This window comes from Esox lucius, chromosome 5 (assembly GCF_011004845.1).
Source record: "Esox lucius isolate fEsoLuc1 chromosome 5, fEsoLuc1.pri, whole genome shotgun sequence".
NCBI lineage: Eukaryota > Metazoa > Chordata > Actinopteri > Esociformes > Esocidae > Esox > Esox lucius.
In genome coordinates, this window is record NC_047573.1 from 21,254,172 (window position 1) to 21,267,139 (window position 12,968).

Consider the following 12,968-nt stretch of genomic DNA (forward strand, 5'->3'; position numbering starts at 1 on the left):
CACGTTCGGATTCACTACCTCTGTGAAAAACTGAGTGCTGCGATGGATCACCAGGACACAACATTCTGTCACTGTGTGGCACTTCCAAGACGGTTGGCGCTGCACAAACAACGTGGAATAACTAAGTGTTCATTTAACGTTGGTCAGAGTTTTTTCCAATTCCAAGCACAGAGCACAATGAAGAGAGGGCAGACTTTTTTTTAACTGGAATATAAATTCACATAGTGTATTGAAGCTGTTGTGATAAACAGGGCTGGGCCTCTGCCCTTCTTTCTACTAGCGCATGGTCACGTTTCTGCATGTCATTCCACGCTTCAACTATTTCTCTCTGCCCAGATACTCTCAAAATGTTGCCTGAAAGAATAAATTCAATAATCACAGTACAATAGAGATTTTAAATCTTTCCTTTGGTAGCAGAGCGGACTCACTCTAGCCCTTTGAATAGTGTATCTGGCCTTCGCACGTCTACTTCTGTTAGATCACCAGCATCCCTCAAAGTCAGAAACATGCCTCAAAAGGCAGTCTCTCCATGCAAGTCCGTCTCCGGTAACCAAAGTTTCAGCCAGTTTTCAGTGGGTTTGGTTAACCACACCAATTCCCCCACCCTTGTTAACGCTGATGCCGAACCCATTCATCCGGTAATTGTACGTCTTCTGACGATCATGTGCCACAGCACTGTTGTGCCTGTCATAGTCAAAAGCAGACTCCACCTTCCCTGTTAGAGCCATGACAAACTCTGCATGAAAGGCTGGCATCTTAGGACTCAGCACTTGTGAGGGCACCATAAGATTAGCTGGGACATGAGCCTCGCTGCCATGGATTAAGGTGTGGGGTGTACATTTTCGCTGGCGTATACACTGAGCATTTGTCAGTGCTGCTTGTTTAGGTAGAGCATACACATATTTTGTAAAATAATCAATAACAACTAGCACATAACGGTTGCCCTTTGATGTAACCGGTAGCTCCAGTATATCAGCCGCTACCTGTTCAAATGGGCGGACATCCTGGAATCAATTCTTTGTACACACAATTACTGAATGTCCTTGCACATAAACAACCTTGTATACTCTGCGTGCCTGCTCCAAGACATGCTCGTGTAAAGGCAGGCCCCCAATGCAACTGCTTAAGTATGTCAGGTACGATACTGGGAGGAACTTGAACAACCTCCCCAATTACGAACGAACAGTCCAATATTAAAGACCGTCAACCACTGATAAGCGAGAATATCAAGTCCGCAGCTGATTATTTGAGACCCCCTTGAGCACACTGCGCAGCGGCTTCCTGACCAACTACTGCGCTAACGTCTGGGTCAGCCTGCCGTCACTGTCTGAGCTCAGACCCACCCTGCGAATGGGCACAGCACAAAACGAAGTCCAAAACCTCACCCTCATCACGTGCATCTTCCGGACAGACCGATACGTCAGAATACGTGACTGTGGTCATTGTTAGCCATTACTTCATTTGGCAGCACTGTGTCACTGCTATCCGTGGCCCTCACGACACAAACTGAAGGGCATTGAGTCTCTGCGTTGGCCTCTGAGATCCGGACATCGCGTCAGCACTGGTGTGACGATGACCGCATCGACGTTCGCTAGTCCAGTTCTAAGGGTCCAAGTCCAGTGCCTACCTGTTGGGTCATTGCCAATTGGTGTTAGTCTCAGCCCCGACAGAGGCTTGTGGTCGGTTACGATGTGCCACAAGTTGTGCCTGGACTCTCACTGACCACACAATCGGCTATAACTCCCGGTCGAAGTTAGGCCAACGCTTTTCAGCCGGAGCCAGGGTCTGACTTGCATAAGCCACAAATCTATCAACACCGTCACAGTCCTGCCCTAATACTGAACCTGGCCGTCTGTAGTGAGGCATCCATGTAAACCCTGAAAGGTAAGATAAAGTCTGGTAGCATAATTATAGCCTGGGCCGACGACAGCACATCTCAGAAGTGAGTATAAGCAGCCTGACACTTGTTGGTCTACACAAATATAGATGGTTCAGTAGTACTGCATGCTTAGAGAGGTTTCTGACAAAACGCCCATAGTAGGAGCATAAAGCAACAAATGCACGTACATCTGTTGCAGTCTTAGGGATAGGCCACGATTAGACCTTATCTGTGTTTTCCGTGGGTCCGCTTGCAGGCCATGACCAGGGTGACAACATGGGTCGTGGGTTTAGTTTCAGCCATTCTGTATACGGGAGAATAACTCCTCTAAGCTGTGCATTGAGGTTTCAAAACTGCTACTGAGTATCAATATGTCAGAGATAGCCATGCCATGGGAGCCCTCTGACAACCTGCTCCATCATGTGTTGAAATGTTGCAGGTGAGTGAGACCCATGAGCATTTTTCTGCACCGGTGGAGACATCGGCCTGTGATTGAAGCTGTCTGACCAGCTTCATTGTCTCAGCTGCATGAATCCCTAGGCTCTTGTCCAGTCTCTGTGGGCATGCAGAGGCCAGCCCTAAAACATTCCATGAACTGCTTCTGTCCAAACGCATCTTTAAGTCACTCCTTTACTGCTGCATAGTCAGACTGCACAGCCACAGGCAGACTGTCCCACAGCCACAGGCAGACTGTCCCACAGCGAAAAGGTAGCCTTGCACAGTCTAATTGGCAGAATATTTGCAAGTTCATGTAAAGTCACATGGTTCACCATCATTGAAAGCCTTGACCGCCACCTCATATTGCCCATCCCAGCAGAGCCCAGTCTGCTTGTCCACACCAGAAAATGGCAGTGGCAGGTCAATCTGTATTCCGAAATTATTTTCTCCCTCACTCTGAGCAAATTTGAACGGGCCATTTCAGTACAGTGAACTCATTGTCATGTTCAAGAAACCAATTTGAAATGATTCCAGTTTTGTGACATGGTGCACTATCCTGCTGGAAATAGCCATCAAAGGATGGGTACATGGTGGTCATAAAGGGATGGACATGGTCAGAAACAATGCTCAGGTAGGCCGTGGCATTTAAATGATGCCCAATTGGGACTAAGGGGCGTAAAGTGTGCCAAGAAAACATCCCCCACACCATTACACCACCACCACCAGCCTGCACAGTGGTAACAAGGCATGATGAATCCATGTTCTCATTCTGTTTACGCCAAATTCTGACTCTACCATCTGAATGTCTCAACAGAAATCGAGACTCATCAGACCAGGCAACATTCTTCCAGTCTTCAACTGTCCAATTTTGGTGAGCTCGTGCAAATTGTAGCCTCTTTTTCCTATTTGTAGTGGAGATGAGTGGTACCCGGTGGGGTCTTCTGCTGTTGTAGCCCATCCGCCTCAAGGTTGTGCGTGTTGTGGCTTCACAAATGCTTTGCTGCATACCTCGGTTGTAACGAGTGGTTATTTCTGTCAAAGTTGCTCTTCTATCAGCTTGAATCAGTCGGCCCATTCTCCTCTGACCTCTAGCATCAACAAGGCATTTTCACCCACAGGACTGCCGCATACTGGATGTTTTTCCCTTTTCTTTGTAAACCCTAGAAATGGTTGTGCGTGAAAATCCCAGTGACTGAGCAGATTGTGAAATACTCAGACCGGCCGATCTGGCACCAACAACCATGCCACGCTCAAAATTGCTTAAATCACCTTTCTTTCCCATTCTGACATTCAGTTTGGAGTTCAGGAGATTGTCTTGACCAGGACCACACCCCTAAATGCATTGAAGCAACTGCCATGTGATTGGTTGATTAGATAATTGCATTAATGAGAAATTGAACACGTGTTCCTAATAATCCTTTAGGTGAGTGTATATATATATATATATATATATATATATATATATATATATATATATATATATATATATATATATATATATAAATACAGGTTCCAAGGTCTTCAAACGTAAAGTCACAAACCTTTCCTCTACTGAACCTTGGTTTTGGTAGTAAGTCTTATTATGTAATTAGTAAATTACTCAAAAATAGAAATTCTAACTGGTGAGGGTGGCAGAGAAGTCACTGTGGTTGTTACCAGGAGTCCTAGTCCTCCTGAAAAGATATATGAGTGGGCCCCGGGGCGCTGTTGGCAACCGTGTACTGTTGCTCCATATTCGTTAGTTTATCATAAATCTGTTTGTCGGATCGCATGTCACCTAAATTGTGAAGAGTTAGAATTAATTAATGGTAACCCTTGCTGTTGGAATAGCCTGACAATTCTTTACAGACTTCCCCAAACAACCAGTGGAACATCAATAGTTTGTCTTCGATTGTTTAAAAATGCTAAAAGAAAACACATTAGTTCATCTACAGCAAAGTCTATGAGAATAATTAACCATTAACAGTGGACTCACCTATGTTGAATGATCTGCACTACAACCAGGGCATCTAACGCTACCCGCTAACCCACAAAGCCAGCTTCAGTTCCCCAAGTCCCCAATGCCCTGGGCTTGGCACCAGGTGGCAGTCCGTACTGGTGGAAACTGTAAACATTGGTGTTCTCGGGTAAAACAATGATGTTAAGCAGTGTAAACGTAATTCACCACACTGTACATATTCACAGTATAAAGTTTAATATCTAGCTAATGAATGATGCAGGAGCTTTTAACTTTTATAGGCGACAATGTTCTTTTGTGCAATATGCCTGCTCTCCACATTGACACTGCATACAAAACCTTATTCAATATTTTTTTTTAAGTTCTATTAAGTAAAAGCCTATTAAAGGAAAGATGCAAGGTTGATTATAGCATAGCAATCGGCTATAGCATGCCGGAATTTGAGTGAGATCAACAATGTGTGATTTTATTGGCTGGTGATTAAATTATCCTACATAGACTTCAACGCCACAACAATAATCATTATCTTCAACTGAGTTCAGTATTGAATTGTAAACATTTGTTAAAGTGACATTCAGATACCCATTCACAAAAACCCCGGCATTTAATTTGAATGTTTCATTACCAGGAGGAAATATAGCAGCCAGTCTGGATGATTTTTGACTGATACTGATGTGTTCACCAATTATAAGGGGGAATAATGTTACCCTCTGAGCATGTCCAGATATCAGAAAGCACAATGAGCAAAGTCTCCTCTACCCTCCGAGTGCTGTAATAGACTAACACTAGACTCCACTGAGTTTAGCTTATTGGTGGCGTGGTGCACTGGCAAGGAAATCTGTTCGTCAATTTGTCATGCACATATTTTACAGAAAGAAATCTCCATTCAGGAAAGAAACACCCCCCAGGTTAATTACTGTCTGGCGTAATTACATTTCATTCAAAAACATTGGTAAAAGGCTCATTTTATATTTAGTTTCTGATTGGGAACATGAGAAACTCATGAGTACATTTTCAGGTGTGTCCAAAAATTGACATAGCAAATTAGGATTCTAGGATAAAAAAAAAAAGAACATCAGTAGTTAGACTCACATACTCAATGTCTCAACCCAGGCCAGATGCTGTTCCGTCTCAGAGGGGGTATTTCATTGGAAATACATTTCCAATGAGCCATTAACAAGTAAATCATTCCCCAGTATTAGAAACAGGTACAGGCCAGGGATTGGCCAACAAAGTCCCTAAGTGCTGAGGTCCCACTACACAATCAATGACCCTAATACCTGTTTACTTACACATTGTTACATTAGACCATCAACTGTTAAGCATATTACATTTTAATTGCATGATAGCTAACCACAGGTTTCATGTCCATGCATATGGATAGACTATTAGGGACACATTGTTCCGCGGGGACTGTTAAAGGTTTGCGTTGTGTAGCTGAGAAAAACATATCAATGTAAATTGAGACATAAGCTATTTAATAGAAATATTAGGATTTGTCCCATTTTCACTATATTCTAACTGGCCCATTTATACTCTACTCACCATATATACAGCCAGTGTATCATTTCTCTGGCCATTGTGGCATGCATTTTGGGAGTGGAGACACATGCTCTGCAAAATACCTATTTAGGCCTACCTGTTTTCAAAGTAATGTTTTAAGATTTATACAGTTGAAGAAAATTTGATGAAACTCGTTTGCAGGCAAATGGCTACTACTGTGTCACAATATTGGTTTATTTGAGAGGTATTTCCGATTTAGAGACATGGGGGTCTGTAAACAGTTCCATTACAGACCTACAGAAACAATACGTTAATTTCTGACAGTCGGTCATATGATGCTTAGAATTTGAAATGAATGTGTCTATAAAATAGGAATGCACAATGCTTTTATGCAGCAATCAGTGCTGAAGTAACACATGCTGCAATGCTATGCAATGCTCCCCAATGCTCTTGAATTTTTTTCAGTATGCGTATTTTCATTTCTAACGGTAGCCTTCAGCACCAATACACCGAATAAATGTTATTGCACAAGCTAGATAGACCTTTACTGGTCAATATCATGATTTACGTGCGCTTCACGCCGGTGACATTTCTTCACATCGTGTTTGGAAAAACCTAAATATCTATCTATCTTTCCCATACATCAACACTGTTTCCTTCACACAGTATTCTACATTATTGTAAAAGGCAACAGGTTTATCATGGGAGGCTATTCCATTTTGCAGCGGATGGCTGTCAATGGATTTTAATGGAATTAAGACTAAGTTAAGCTTAGGTACTTCGGCTAATGAGCATCAATACAATTACCAGGGCAGTGTAAGCTATATAACTTGTGATTTGTTTGTTTTCTTACCTGATAATGACATACATTACGAGTACGTTCCCAACCAGACCAAGCACACACACAATAGAGTAAAGAGTCGTGATTATAATCGCAATGATCACTGGTGTTGAATCTTTGCCCGGGTTGTCTGTTCTTTCACATTTGGCATCCAGACTCATGTTATCGCTTAGGTTAAGACAAAAAATACTATTGTTCATCGTGGCCACATTTGAGAAATGGTACGGAATGTCCGACGCGTTGCCACCTCTTTCCATGGTGTATAGCAAAATGATACGTCGATTTCAAATATATCGCCGGCGCCGCTTGCAATGTCACTTTCAGTTGCAGGTCCACTAAAGCTATCCCAGCAGAAACGCGCAAATGTCGGAATGATTCTTCCAGCTTCCAGACTGCACGGTGTGAGTTTGTACGCGTTAACTTTTGTCACACCTACCCTTACGCACGCGTTATGGGACGTGGATGAAAGGGGAATGCACGTTACCAGTTCCCGCTACTGCGTTTTCTCAATTTATAAAGCATGACGTCATTGCATGAACCACCTGACCCAAGGCACGGACATTAAAAAGAAATAATTTCTTATATCATTATGAAACATTATAATCATTGCATACAGTTTTATTTTGTTTCATACTCAGTCAATCTGAAGCCCGAAGCCTAGCGGTAGACTTACTGGCTTACTTGCCTACAAGTGAACGTACGTGTAGCTTGTTGAAAGTGTGAACTACCGAGAGCAGAAAGGTAGGACTACCGTAGTCTACAAATGTGCAGTGGTGGTAGCAGTGGTGGGGATGATGAGGGAAGTCGGGGTCGTAATGTTATCCTTAAGCAACAGGTGCACCTAATGCACCAAAGTCAAAGTATCAGACAGGGTTTCACAAACTCCAGGGTAATGGTTGATTGATGGATCACACATCTACACAATAAACACGCATTGCAAAGTGTTTTAGGCTATGATGGTTTTGTTTTTTGCAAAAAGTATTTGAGGAGTACTTATACAGTTGCATTTTGTAATTGTATTACACATGAAAAAAGTGTGGTACCACTGCTCAATAATTTCATTGTAATTTGAATCATGATAATGTAACTCAGTATGACAGTGCTGTTTCTGGGAAATGTTAAGTGGATGAATTCCTTTGTGTTGAAGTCGGAATTTTTTCGGTACAGAACAATGACGTTGCGGCAGAAACAATCAAATCGCAAATTAGACAGTGAGTGGTGTTTAAAGGTTTAAAATGTGTGTATTTTTAACCTAATTGAAATAATCCATAATAACTGAGACTTACAAGCCCAACAGATATCAAGAAGAGGGAAATTGAGTTATTGGTTGCTTGCTAGGTGTGAACCAAGATTATAAAGTCACTGCATGGAATAGGACTGGAGTAATGTGCCCAAGGAGGTGTAGGTAAGGACATATGCAGCATAGTTCTGGGTTCTTAAAAATCTTAGGCCCTTAGCAAATGCGTCAAAAAAGGGCAGTTAATTAGTCCAGACGGGATTTGAAAAGAATGTGTGCTCAACATGTACATAAAAAAACAGTTGTGGTGTCAAAAAGGGAGGCGTTTGCACTTTTAACACTCTCTTTTAACATATGATTATTTTTAGAATTACCTTACCTAATAGGCATAATAAAGCACCTGGCCATTGTTTAAACATGGTTTTCTGAGGGAAAGTAAGTTCATTTGAAGATAGCGTATCACAAAAAAATATTATATGGCCAGTGCTGGCATGAACGGGCATCTGGTGTTTACACAGCTGATCTGATTGGTCAATAGACCAATTAGTGAAAACAAATCAGAGTTTATGTGTCTGTATTAATTTCATCCTGTGTTTTACTTATGTTTCTGGTGGTGAACAACATGTACAGACTGAATACACAATATCTACATAAACCGGCATAATTACATACTGTGGTGAACATATAAAAAAAGATGATGTACTGTAAGAGCAGTCAAGTCAGAATATAATTGTTACAATTACAATTGGTTAGCAGGATCGATATCATACATCTACATGCAGGGAGATGAACAACTTGTGCAATATAATGTAGTTATTTAGTTAACATTTAAGAGTTTAGAAGCAACTTGATGTGATGATCCTCGTTTTATTAGTCTCCATGGGAGAGACGGACCGTTACTGAGTGACACAACATGAGTGAAAGAAGAAGTGGTAGGATTTTTTGGCTCATTTTTGACCTGTAATGCGCACTTGCCCCCTTACCCCTTGACCAGGTTGAGCGTCAGCAGTCCTCTTTCTTGCAGACTGATTTGCCTTATTTGAGTCAGTTAGGAACTTGGAGGGCAAGTAGCACTTGACCCTAAATGGAGATTGTACAATAAGTTACCCCAGCAGTGAGAAGACGATGACCCAAAACCAGAAGATGAGGATGAACTCTACAAACAATGCGTAAAGCCGGAATAGAATTTACTTGGAGATTTACAGAAATGTGTAATTTTTTTTCATGATTAACAGACATCCTAGTTGTGGAACTTTGGAGCTTAGTGCTTCAGTGTAATGAAGGTCTTACAAAGTGGTCCTTCAAGATGGATTTGTGGCTCACAAACATTGCTATGGCAACCTATGGGGAGCACATGCAGAGCTTGCCTTTTTGCCCTCCTACAGGCTGGAGTGGAAGACAGCTCAGCATACACAGAGCATAACAATTCTACATCTTACATTTTAATCATTTAGCTGACGCTGTTATCCAGAGAGACTTGCTGTTGTGCGTTAATCTTAATATAGTTCACCAAAGGCAACAATGGGGGGGGGGGGGGGGGGGGGGGGGTGATAATAGGTGCAGCTATTTTAGAAAGTTTTGAAGTTATTTAGGTTAGTCTCAGGATTATGACCACACTTGGTCCCCAAAGTCTGGGGGTACAGCTGGTTTCTGTGAAGGGGACTTGGAGCTGTATCCATTTGTCCTGCCAGATATGTTCAAATATTTACTATTTTCTGACAGCTGTGACAGGTTTAAAATGCTTCCAGTCAGGGGTGAAGTCTAATTCCTCCTACTACAAATGGATTTGGGAGCAGGAACAAGGACATGCAACTGTGCCTGTGGCCATAGAGAATGGGCTCAAACCAACTGGATTGTCAGGTTTCCTCCCAATAACAGCAAAGGCCACAGAGGGCCTTGTTGGTAATCTGTTCCTGTCAGCCCATCACATTCCGACACCATCTGTGTATCAGAGTGTAAACTTATTCTTAGACACTGATACATTTCCCAATTGGGCTCTTCTCACCTCCACTCCGTTCCAGCAGTCTGTCTGCTCTCTCTGAGGATTCGAAATATTAGCTCTTTAATGACCCCCTGAAGCTTCCCAGCACGTTCAGGCCGGCTAAGACATTACTTTTATGACAATCAGCCTTGTACTAAGGCCACACAGGAATTGCAGCAGCACTATGGCCGGAAAAAGTGTCTGGTTCAGAGAGAGGTGAGTGCCCTGTTGAACGCCCCTGCCTATGCACCGCCCTCGCTCACAGGGGCGTGTCCAGGACATTTTGAATGGGGTGGCCAAGGTGGGACATAGACCCCTCTGGGGGAGGGGGTGGGGTATAAGATTATGAACACTAAAAGAGTAAGGATATATTATTTTCATTAGAATTGTCATGGCTCAAGAAATTAAAGGATTCAGCTTATAATTTGATATTTTTCCTGTTTGAATGACACAATTCCAAATGTATTGTTAGTGTTTACATTCAACGTCAGAATTGGATACAATTGTGCTATAAGTTCTAGTTACAATTAGGTCTGCATTGTGTGATCGTAGGGTACATGTAGGCATGTATGGTCAGACCAATTCAGTGAGGTAAGTACTGTTGGAGCAAGACCATGTAATGCTTTGTAGGTTAACAATAAAACCTTAAAATCTGTCCTAGCATTAACTGGCCAGTGTAGAGAGGCTAATACCAGAGAAATGTGTCCAAATGTTTTTGTTCTAGTTAAGATTCTACCAGCCATGTTCAGCACTCATTAAAGTATATTTATTAACCAGAGAGTAGAGCAGTAATTAAATTTGAAATAACAAAAGCTTGGATTTGTTTTCTGCATCATTTATTGATAAATTATATGTTTTTGCAATGTTCTGAAGATAGAAAAAAGCTGCTCTTGCAATATATTTATATGTTCATTAAAGGAGAGATCAGGGTTGAGAGTAATACTCAGGTCTTTCACAGTTTTTTGGGATACAACCATACAACGAGGTTCACTGTGAGATCTGCCAACAGAACTTTGTTTCTTAAGTCCTTAAACAAGCATTTCATTTTAAATGAGTTTAAAAGCAAAAAAAGCCAAAAGCTATGTCTGAAACACAAGCTTCCAGAGTAGCTAATTTTGGGGCTTTTCCATGTTTCATTGAAATATACAACCGTGTCATCAGCATAACAGTGGAAATGGACATTCTGGTCCTGGGTGACATCACTCAGAGGCAGCATATATAATAAAAAAACAATAGTGATTCAAAACAGAGCCTTGAAGAACACCAAAACATACCTTTGATTTGTCAGAGGACATTCCAACCACACATCCAAACTGATATCTTTCAGATAAGATTTAAACCAGGCTAGAACGTGACAGCATAGTCATATATGGGTTTCCAATCTCTCCAAGAGTAGGGAGTGATCGACGGTGTCGAAAAACCGCATTAAGATCAAGGAACAACAAGGCGGATGCAAAACCTTTGTCTACAGCCATTAAAAGGACATTTACTACCTTCACGAGTGCAGTCTCAGTGCTATGATGGAGTCTGAAACCGGACTGGAACATTTCATAAATATTTGTTGTCTTCATGGAGGCAATGAGCTGTTGGGAAGGAACAGGAGGTTCAATATTGGCCTATAATTGTGTAATATATCTGGATCAAGATCAGATTTTTTTTTTAAAGAGGTTTTATTTCTGCTACATGTAGTGAGTTTGGTACGCATCTGGAGGGTAGTGAGCAATTTATTATGTTCAACATCGGCAGACCAAGCACAGGAAGTAGTTCCTTATGTAGTTTATTTGGAATTGAGTCCAGTTGAAAAGTGGTGGGTTTAGAACTCATTACCAATTTAGTAAATGTGTCGGGCGATACAGGATCAAACAATTCAACTGTCCCTTTGCAACTGTATCAAATGGATTTGGCTACCCACAGCCAATCACAATATTTAATTCTTATAGAGCACCCATCTGAAGAATGATTCCCACACTAAACGTCTTTCTTGAAAACTGTAAAATAAAGGTTTATTGAGCAACATAAGGAGAAACACAAAGGTAAAATTGAATACCATGACTTTGCACTTTGAAATGAGAACATAAAGGAAACTACAAAAATAAAAAAATAAACAAAGACAAACTTTCTGGAAAACTCTAGCCTAGATTTGATGTGATGTAAATGGTTGTCTTTTTGCCGCTCTCCCATAAAGGCCACTTTTGTGAAGCACCTGGGCTATTGCGGCAGTATGCACGGGTGTCTCCCAGCTAAGCCCGACTTGCACCCTTCTCTCCTGGATATTCCATATTTGTTTACTTGCTTGTTCTAGAAAATGCCTTGGAAATGTTCTTATATCCTAACCCTGATTGGTGCTTTTGAAGAACCTTATTCCAGATTTGCGTCAAATGTTCTTTTGTGTTTCTGATGTCCTTTTTGTAAGAAATTGTACAAACCAACCATGGGACCTCCCAGAGACAGGTGTATTTATAGTGAAATCATGTGAAACACTAACTACACACAGGTGGACTGCCTACAACCAATTACAAGACGTCTAATGACCACTGCAGTTCATTCATGTGTCATGTCAAATGGTTTAAATACTTATGCAATCAATCACTTTCTGTTTTATATTTATAATTAATTCAGACTTAACTGCTGATTAAATCAAAAATGTTGCCAATATAAACCATTTCTAGCCAATATACAAGTGAAGGCCGAATTTACTTGTTCAGTCATTAAAGTACTTCGCAGCCTCTGTGAGCTGTCTTTGTCCTCTCCCAATTGGATATAATATGCATTCAGTGCATAAAAGCACTCCAATGTCATGTGATAGTCATTTCACACTCAAAACACTGTAAAAACTTATTGTTTCATTCTGCATTTAGAATACTGTCTAGCTATACAGCTGAAAGATATGCCAATTTCACGCAAGAAGACAACAGGCCAGGAACATACCCCTGGTGTTATGCTATCAATTCTGTCAGAAATTAAATTACAGCCAGTGAACGGCCCTGCTCAATAAGATCTTGCAGGAGCTTTTGAATATTAACGATCAGGCTCTGAAAAGGAACAATTCCCTTGCCTCTGCACTAATATTTTAGAGAATATAGAGAATTTAGAGAATAAATATTGCACTGACTTTTGTGTCAAGCCCTTAGC

General features: G+C 41.3%; 1 protein-coding gene across 2 annotated transcripts in view; it reads right to left on the bottom strand.

Annotated features, from left to right (window-relative positions):
• Nucleotides 1-7,106, bottom strand: part of oprm1 (opioid receptor, mu 1) — a 29,919-nt gene extending 22,813 nt beyond the window's left edge. For both annotated transcript variants that reach the window (XM_010888724.3, XM_010888722.3), the window contains exon 1: nucleotides 6,631-7,106. In XM_010888724.3, coding sequence (XP_010887026.1) covers nucleotides 6,631-6,875 — 245 coding nt within the window. In that variant the 5' untranslated portion in view covers nucleotides 6,876-7,106. The remainder of the gene's footprint in view (nucleotides 1-6,630) is intronic.
• Between the last annotated feature and the right edge of the window lie 5,862 nt (nucleotides 7,107-12,968).